At 41.5% G+C, this 10,145-nt stretch overlaps 1 protein-coding gene across 1 annotated transcript; it reads right to left on the reverse strand.

Annotated features, from left to right (window-relative positions):
• Nucleotides 1–2,684: 2,684 nt before the first annotated feature.
• On the reverse strand, nt 2,685–4,418 carry LOC100608976 (insulin-like growth factor 2 mRNA-binding protein 2). Its single transcript, XM_054663897.2, is given in 2 exon segments — nt 2,685–3,090; nt 3,093–4,418. Coding segments are annotated over 2 exon segments (1,665 nt in total). The 5' UTR covers nt 4,375–4,418; the 3' UTR covers nt 2,685–2,707.
• Nucleotides 4,419–10,145: the final 5,727 nt, after the last annotated feature.

Consider the following 10,145-nt stretch of genomic DNA (forward strand, 5'->3'; position numbering starts at 1 on the left):
GAATGGACAAAAAACCATGTTTTAAGACCAAAATTTATGAAGTTATCCTGCAGAGTTAATAATAAATCGCCAGGAACAGTGACTTATGCCCATAATTCCAGCATTTTGGGAGGCCAAGACAGGAGAATTTCTTGAGGACAAGTGTTCAAGATCAGCCTGGGCAATATAGTGAAACCCCATCTCTACAAAAAATAAAAACATTAGCCAGATGTGGGGATGAGTGCCTGTAGTTCCAGCTACTCTGGAGGCTAAGGCAGGAAGATCTCCTAAGCATAGGAGTTTGAGATTACAATGAGCTATGATCACACCACTGTACTCCAGCTTGAAAGACAGAGTGAGACTCTGTCTCTTAAAAATTTTTTTTCAGAGTGATTAATAACTTATGCAAGTCTGGAAAAATAATTATGCCTATTATACTGCTATAGTTTATTGGAAATTATTTGCCTTACCAAATATAAAAGTATATGGAAATCCTGGTGTTGGGGAGGAAGATTAATGCCTCTTTTAGCCTAACACTGTAATATTTTAATATTTGTTTTTCAGGGAAACATTATTTGACCCATTACTTAAACAAAGCAATAAATCAGTGAGATAAAATGATAAGCAGTACTTTATGTATTATGTATAATATCTTAAGTTTTTTTTTGTTTTCTATGCTTAATGGGCATTAATTACGTATTACTGAATATTCACTAAATATTAATCATGCATTGGGTATTTTTCAGAAATTTTATTTTGTTGATTGGGAAATATAAATGGGTCCTTCAAATTTTAGGTGGATAAATTATAAAACAATATGCCCTTTGTTTGCATTCATATAACTGTATATTAAGCCATTATTTCCCGTATACTATTATTGCTACTTATAACATATATCCTACATTAAATGCTTACAGCGTGCCAAGAACCATTCTAAGCACTTTATTTATTTTTTCTTGTTAGCTGGATATATTTCTTTTTTCTTTTTCTTTTTTTTTTTTTTTGTCACAGAACAAACACTGTTTGCCGTAGAGGAAACTGGCATTGCAGTCTGGTGGCGTAATGGCTTGTTCATATAAACCAGTACATGTTCATCCTTCAGCGCAAAAAGCCCTAATGGCGCACATCCTATTAAAATTCAGGATCTCCAATATTCTCTCTCTCTGTTTTTCTTTGTCATCTTTTTTTTAAACATTTTCAAAGTTTGTCCAAAAGAAGGTCATATAGGTTCTTGGCTAGCAGAAGACAATTCAGAACAGCTGTTGCACATTTGGACTGTCACCTTCTCCAGGCTGGCAGTTGATATCTTATTTTTTTTCAACTCCTTTTTATTAAAAAAATTTTAAAAATGCTCCAACTGTCAGTTTTACAAAATCTCTAAGGGAAACACAAGAGCAAGGTGCTGAGGTAAAAAACACCTGAGGTAGCTTTTTTCTGTGTGTTTTTCTCGTTAAAATAATCTGTAAGTTTAACGCCCTGGGTCAACAACCTTGTATAAATTTCTACTTTCCTCCACATTTTTTTTTTAAGAAAGAAATTATTTTGCTGAGTATTGATGGCTTATACACCAAAATGCAAAAAGACAAAATACATTCTTTCATTGTGGAATTTTTTCTTTGTTTGGTTGATTGGTTGGTTTGATAGGTTCCTGTTTTCCTCTTCCAAAATGCTAGGACAAGTACCATTGACTCTTGTTCTTTTGAGTAACCAAGTGTAAGTTGAGGCTGGTTTGTGTGTTTCGCTTTTGTTCCTTTTGTGTGATGTGATACTCAGAGCACTGCTTTGCCTGGCAGAGGGGGGTCAGGGGGGTGCGTAGATATGGGATTGAGATGGAGGGATGAGGGAATTCAAAAGAATGGAGATAGAGAAGAAGGGGAGGGGGGGGAGGGGAGAGATAGAGAGAGACAGAGAATTATATAGCAGTATGCAAAAAACCAGTTTAAAACCTGTGAAGCAAAGAGAAATGGGTGTATGACCTAGACAGTCATGAGGAGTGACAGAGTTTCCCCTTCAAGGAGACAGTATCCCTTCTGTTGACATACATAGGTGATCCAGAACTGCTGTGAGTGTCCTTCCGACAAAATTTCCTTCTGGGTGAATTTTGTGTGGGTGGCCTCGAAGGTCCTCTCTACACGGTGAGACCTTCCAAAGAAAGACTTTATTCTGTAAAGTCTAGAAAAGCCTGCTCTCTCTTTAAAAAGAGAAAAATAATAATTGATTAAAAATTGGAGTTAGTTATTTGATATATTATTTCTAAAATATATTACCGCTGCAGGCACCCTGTGTAACCCACAGGCCACATATCTTAACATCTTCCCCTTCTAATATGTATACACGTGTAGAGAGACTATTTGCCACAAAAAAGGGCGTGCATTTTGCTTGGCTTTGAACATGTTTACCTATTTTAGTTCAACTAAAAGGGATAGCGTCATGGGAGTTAAGGAGAGATCCGAGTGGATGGTGAAGTGGATGGCTGAAGCCTGCAGAAGCCCTGGGGGACAGGAGGAGGGGCCCGGTGGTTCTGGCAAACCTGGTTTACCTTCCCCACCCCTCCTCGGCCCCTGGGATTCTCAGGGCCTCTACAGAGTCCCTGGCCGCCTCCGTAGACTTCTCATTCCTCAGATGGTCTTTGGTTTGCTCTTGATCTGGCTGGCTGTGTTTGGTCTCATTCTGTCAGGTGTTGGAAGGGCTACATTCTTCCGTTGTTTTGCTTGTGCCTGTGGGATCCTCACTTGCTGCGCTGTGAGGCGACTCCCTGAGGGTATTTCTGCTCCTGCTGCTTCACCTGTTGTACAACTTCCCTGATCTTGCGCTGTGCAGTCTGGCTAGCAAAGAAGTGCCCGATAATTCTGACGATCATTTCCTCATTTTCATCTGGCGTTTGGTCACGAGGCACGATGACTTCTGCACTGATTAAATTCTGCAGTTCATTCACGGTCTTGCCCCCTTTGCCAATCACCCGGCCAGCGGTGGAAGAGGGCACTCTGATATGGGTTTCCAGCTTCACTTCTTCTTTGGGGTTAAAAAAGTTTTCTTCTTTCAGTTTCCCAAAGATCCGTCCCTGGGCCTTGAACTGGGATTCTGGTGGCCAGGTGATGATGACCTTCCGCTGACCTCTGGGCCTTCCGCAGGGGCGATCTTGATGGAGGCTCCCACGAATCTCGCCAGCTGTTTGATGTGTGCCCCTTTCTTCCCGATGATGGCGCCCACACCCTGGGTTGGGATGAAGAGATTCACAATCTCCTGCTCTGGATAAGAGTGATGATGCGGGAACGGGCCAAACTGGTGATGGGGGTACAGGCTGGAGAAGTATCCGAAGTGGGTATTAACAGTCAGCGTATCATTTTCAAAGGCCTCACGCAGCTTCTTCATAATCTCTATCTCAGCACTGGCACAGACCTCGACTGTGCCCTTCATAGTGATGGTTCTTTCCGGGTTGTATATGCTCAAATCCTGCGAAGATGAGATTGTTATCTTGGTCCCTGTTTCATGTTCATTTTTCTTCAAATTTCTGCCTTCTTTTCCAATCAGTCTTCCAACCAAGCCATTGTGGGCCAAGATTTTCAGAGGAATCTCTTCGGCTAGTTTGGCCTCATCTGCCTCTTTCTGCATTATTTCAAGAATCATGCGGCATGCTTCAGAAGTCCCCTCTGGGGTGGCATGGATGGTGACAGGCTTCTCTGCAGCTCCGGAGTTCTCTTGTCTATAGATGTCTACCCGGGACTGGCTCTGCTTAGTGATGTTCTTTATGGTCAAGCCCTCCTTTCCGATGATGGCACCAACAAACTGGGTGGGGAACAGGATCCGCAGTGGGAAATCAATCTGTCTGGCCTGAGAAGAGCCCCCAGGGGCTTGGCCTTGCTCCCAGGAAGAGTGGTCCCCACGCTGGGCTAGCTGAGGGGGCGAAGGGCAGCTCAACCCTTCATCCGGGATGTAGGAAATCTTGAAGGAGTGGTTCTCAAACTGGTGCCCGCTTAGCTTCTTCATGGCTATTTTTACTTCTTCTTTTGTTGCATATGTGACGTTGACAACAGCGGTCTCTGTGTCTGTGTTGACTTGTTCCACATTCTCCACTGTCCCATATTGAGCCAAAAGTCCATCCAACACCTCCCACTGCAGGTGAGGAGGGATATTTCGAATCTGAATGTTCCTGCTCCTTAGCTTTATAGAGACTGAATAATCAACTTCCATGATTTTCCCATGCAATTCCACTTGACCCGAGAGGGTCTCGATGGTGCGGATGGCCCAGTTCTGGTCGGGGTAGTCCACGAAGGCGTAGCGGGACTTGAGCAGGACCTGTCCCGCCAGGGGCAGCTTCCTGTCCCCAAAGAGCTGCCGGAGGTCTTCGGCGGTGACGGCGGGGCTCAGGTTCCCGATGAAAAGCTTGTTCATCATCCGTCTCTTCCCCGAGGGCCGGCGGCTCCCCCGCCCGATACCCCGCGCTCCTCGCCTCCTCCGCTGCCCTAGTCTCTCTTCTTCCTCCTCCGCCCCGCCTCCCCGCCACCCACCCCCACCCTCAGCCTGGCTCCCCTCTTGAAGCACTTTAAATGTGTTTTCTACTTTAATCTTTACAAGAATTGAATGAGGTATGTCCATTTTACAAATGAGGAAACCAAGTCACAGAGAAGTTAAGTCATCTACATGTTTTATGGCTGCAATATCAGATGACGCTTAAGTTTATGCAGAATCAGTCTAAATAACTCATCTTATTTAAACTGTATGAGTTAGATTGGGCTTTATCTTACTAGTCTCTTTTTCTAATACTTTTTTTAAAAAAGCAATTGTTAAGGGAACCACAATTAACTTCAGCACAATGACAGATGCTATTACTCAGAGGTTATGATAACTTTAAAGATTAAAGATTAAATTGACTCGCCGGGCGCGGTGGCTCACGCCTGTAATCCCAGCACTTTGGGAGGCCGAGGAGGGCGGATCACGAGGTCAGGAGATTGAGACCATCCTGGCTACCACGGTGAAACCCCGTCTCTACTAAAAATACAAAAAAAAAAAAAAAAAAAAAAAAAAATTAGCCGGGCGTGGTGGCGGGCGACTGTAGTCCCAGCTACTCGGGAGGCTGAGGCAGGAGAATGGCCTGAACCCAGGAGGCGGAGCTTGCAGTGAGCCGAGATCGTGCCATTGCACTCCAGCCTGGGCGACAGAGCGAGACTCCGTCTCAAAAAAAAAAAAAAAAAGAAAAAAAGAAAGAAAGATTAAATTGACTTATTGTGAAAGTTTAGCCAACCAAAAATTCCAGTATAAATGAAAAAATATCTAGTAACCCTGATAAAATCTTACTCGACTAATCTTTTAAAACCTGTATTTTCATCTTCAACACAAACATCAGGACTTCTAAAGTTGGACTTAAATGTCTTATGCCTGCAGTATTAGATGATGATCTCAGAATAAGTTTTCCCAACATTCTGTACTTGTCTTATACTGTCAAAAATATGGTAATTCATTTTAAAAATCTTTGCTCATAAAGATATCTGTCTATATTTTCTTTCACAACCATGTTTATATAGAACATAAAAATACAGATAGTTTGGCCAAACTACCTGTATCTGAGTTTTCATCAAACTATCTATATTTTTATGTTCTATATTGTCTAAATGATAGCTTAGCCTGGAAAAATGTCAAACTATTACCTTTGCCTCCTTATATTTCATTTTATTTATTGATTTATTTATTCATTTTGAGTCAGAGTCTTGCTTTGTTACCCAGGCTGGAGTGCAATCATAGCTCGCTGCAGCCTCAAATTCCTGGGCTCAAGTGATCTTTTGCCTCAGCCTCCCAAATAGCTGGGACTACAGGCATATGCCACCATGCGCAACCAATTTTTTTTTTTTTTTTTTTGTAGAGATGGGAGTCTGGCTATGTTCCCACAGCTGGTCTTGAACCCTTGGATTCAAGCAGTCCCCCAGCCTTGGTCTCCTAAAGTGCTGCGATTACAGGCATAAGCCACCATGCCTGGCCTGTCTCCTTTTAAATAGAAAAAAAATTATGTTTTTGCATGCCTTTACTTAGTTCTCATCTAATAAGCCCAAAAATGTGCTTTTGAAAAGGTATGCTCTCTCTACCATATCGCTTGAAATTAAAGACTCAAATTGCAGAAACACATATACATCAAATTATGAACTGTGTTTGTCTTTAAAATATCCTTTGAAAAAAATCTTACTTGAAGAGGCTAGAGAGATGATGATTCATGCTATAATTTTATCTCATGAAACTACAGCAAATTTCTTTGGCTAACATCCCAGTCAAATTCTAAATATGACTTAATTCTACATGGAACATAACTGTCAAACTCTGTATTCATTTTAAGTTTCTTAAATCTATACCCAAGTACTGTATTTGACCACCCGTAGTTACCAATTTCAGAGAAAACAGTTTAAAATCGCTCTTAAAATTTTAAGTTCTAAGTAGTCAATCACTTTTTGCTATAGTTCGGGGAGATATAATTATTATATCAAGCACTATATAAATTTTGCTTTTCATTCAATTTTGTACATTTCTGTATCTAGCATACAGATTTTTCTTTCATAATAATAGCAAAACAAAGAAAAATAACTACAATTTGAGAGCCTACTATGTGTCATGTACATTACATACATTATTGTCAATCAGCTTCACAATCCTGGAAGACAGTTATTGCCCATGGGCGAAGGTAGTACTCTTTGTTCTGTTCCTTTGTCCTTTAACTCAATCTGCAAGGAGCAGTTTTCTATGGTTTGATTTGGTTTGGTTAATGAACATTGCATGATCTGCAGCTAGCAGCTTGGTGCATGGCCATTTATCAAATGCCCTAAGAAGACTGGGATGGCAATAAGAGCTAGTGCTATATTTTCAAAACTGAATTTGGTTCTTTCCCTTCTTTTCAATTCTGCACCCATGTGGATGTGGAAGGAACACTTAGGACTTGGTAGAAGTCTAAACCACTTCCCCTTTCTCTGTTCTCTTTGCTTTTCTTTACTATTTTTTTTTTTTTTTGGTTTTTTTTTTTTCCACACAAACTTAGTGTTTTGCCCTGACACAGGAAGGTCTGGGATAGATACCTTTATTTTCAGTGAACAACTTTTTGCTCGTATTTGTCCCTTGTTCTCTAGATTTGGCAGGTGTCCTTTTCATACCACTGGAAAGGCAAATTTCAAAACTTGAGGGTGAATGAGATGATGAGGCAGGAAGGAGAGACTAGATGTGCCATTTGACTTGCTTTGGGTGTTGGTGTTTGTAGCCTCCAGCCTAGGGAAGTGGAATTCTACACTTCTTCTGGTCCAGCTCTCTGGAGTTTTGCATTAGGGTTTGGAGCCAAAGATACAGCTAACAATGAAATATGACTTTGTCTTGATTTGCCCCCATTGTGCAATAGCTTCCTCAACACTGTCACAGAAAGGAGTGACAGGCCCAAGACCAAATTCAGACATTCCTAGTCAAATACCATTCAGCACTATCTTGATGCTAATCCATTTTTACAATTTTAACATATTATAATAGCAAAGATCAGCCAGGTGCTGTGGTTCATGTCTGCAATCCCAGCACTGAGAGAGGCCAAGGTAGGAGGATCACTTGAGCCCAGGAGTTCGAGACCAGCCTGGGCAACATAGTGAGACCCTGTCTCTACAAAAAATTTTAAAAATTAGCCAGGTGTGGTGGTGTGTACCTGTAGTCCCAGCTACTCAGGAGGCTGAGGTAGGAGGATCAACTGAGCCTGGGAGGTTGAGGATGCAGTGAGTTGTGACAGTGCCATTGCACTCCAGCTTGGGCAACAAAGCGAGACCCAGTCTCAAAAAAATTGCAGGCTGGGTGTGGTGGCTCATGCCTATAACCCCAGCTCTATGAGAGGCTGAGGCAGGCAGATCACTTGAGGTCAGGAGCTCGAGACCAGCCCGGCCAACATGGTGAAACCTCATCTCTACTACACATACAAAAATTAGCCAGGCATGCTGGCAGATGCCTGTAATCCCAGCTATTCAGGAGGCTGAGGTACGAGAATCACTTGAATCTGGGAAGCGGAGTTTGCAGTGAGCTGAGATTGCCTTATTGTACTCCAGCCTGGGTGACAGAGGGAGACTCCCCCTCAAAAAAAAATTGCAAAAGCATATACTATGTGCTAGGCTCTGTTGTGACTGCTTTAATAATCCCCACAACAAACACAATGAAATGAAATAAACCATTAAGATTGGAAGAAAACACTATGTGCTGAATGTTGGCAGTAGTGAAAGAGTTAAAATATATAAAATTTTATAATTTCCCTGTAGGGGTATAGGCCTCCTTAGTGCTGCTATGAACAGTTTTAGCTCTTAGCTGAGACCAAATCTGCAAATTATAGAAATCACTTAGCTTCACATATGGTGTCATTAATTACTTGAAGAAAAAATATTGAGACTTTTTTCTCTTGAATTTCTATCTTTTAATTAATGGGTCTATCATTCCACATTTGTTTTTGTGAAATAACAACTCCAAATTATTTCAAAAAGGCTGCTTCAGCTTGCATTCGTTTAGTAAATTAAACACTATCTTCCATGGGTATTCAGCGTTCATGATAAAAAACGTGAAGGATGGGAACTGAGGGAAGAAACATTACTTTCTATCCAATCCCATAGCAAGATTCTTACTTAAAGGTCATAATACAGGGTTGTCAGCCAGCTTCAACTAACAAGCCTACAAATAAAATCATTTTAGAAGATAGGAGGTCAGAGGGGCTGATAAACCAGCTGACAGTGTTCTAACGTAGCTCCCGTTATCTTGTGCTACATGATGGATCAAAGTCTCTACAGACTGTTAGGGAAGAGCCAAAACAAAAGCAGGTCAAAAGCTGAAACCAGATACAGAGGAGGGTATAAACAGGTCAATGAGACCTAGTAAAATAAAGCAAAAGCAGAATCAGAGATTGGCCAAGGACAGAAACCAAGTTGCACAATGACACAATAAAAACTAGTGGAGATAAGTAGAAAAGGCAGAGTCCTTAAAGATAATTAAGCTTTAGATCAGCTTGAGCTAAAAGAAGTAAATCAAGGGAGAGCTGAATAGAGGTCTCTGTGAAATCCAACAAAGATGTGCTATGTAGCAGCCCCAATTTTGGTACATAAAGCCTTATAGATGTTCCTCCACTAGTTTTAAAGGTTGCAAACATGGCATTTGACAGAGACATTTGACAGAAGCTAAGGTCAGGTCACTTGGTTTTGTTCTCAAAATATGAACGTCACCCTTCTGTCTCTTAAGTGCATTCAGGTGGTTGCAAAAAGCACTGAGCCAGAAAGCATAAGAATGGATGTAAATCTGTCTCTGCTAATATGAAACAATTCAAGGCACATGACAAATCAGCATTAAATCAGCAAAGCTTTATTTGTATTCTGATACTAAGAGCAGGAATTGGCCCATTTGCAAAGGTTCTGCTAATTGGCTCCTTTTTTTTTTTAGAGGGAGTTTTGCTCATTGCCCATGCTGGAGTGCGACGGTGCAACCTCAGCTCGCCACAACCTCCACCTCACAGGTTCAAATGATTCTCCTGCCTCAGCCTCCTGAGTAGCTAGGATTACAAGCATGTGCCACCACCCCTGGCTAATTTTGTATTTTTAGTAGAGACGGGGTTTCTCCATGTTGGTCAGGCTGGTCTCGAACTCCCTACCTCACATGATCCGCCTGCTTCGGCCTTCCAAAGTGCTAGGATTACAGGCGTGAGCCACTGTGCCAGCCCTAATTGGCTCTTTTTAAATGTAGAAAAACAGTTATCATCATTCTGGGATCATTGGGATTATTGGTTCTGCCTCCAGATAAGCAGAATAAACAAACCTCAGTTCCAGTGGAAACTGCTTCTGTTGCATTTGTCCACACTAGGCTCTCACAGCCAATTCTAATTGGTTATTTGCTTTTCTCTTGTGTCTGTATCTTCACATCTACCTAGGCTAATGGACAGCTCCTGAGAATATTGTCACTTAAGATGTTTCCAAAAACTATTTGCCCTATGTTAGCAGAGCTAATCAGCTCACTTGCATATAGGGTTGTCCATAGGATTTAGTTTCTGTTTTCATTTCAGGAAGGGGTCAAGTAGCTTGTGATAGACCTTTAAAAAGTATAAGTGATATATCTACTTAAATATATTCCTATTTCAGTAAACTTATATCAGGGGTAGGAGGGACAAGTACATACCCAGCCAACTGATTTCACAT

Source organism: Pan troglodytes, chromosome 10, assembly GCF_028858775.2.
Source record: "Pan troglodytes isolate AG18354 chromosome 10, NHGRI_mPanTro3-v2.0_pri, whole genome shotgun sequence".
NCBI lineage: Eukaryota > Metazoa > Chordata > Mammalia > Primates > Hominidae > Pan > Pan troglodytes.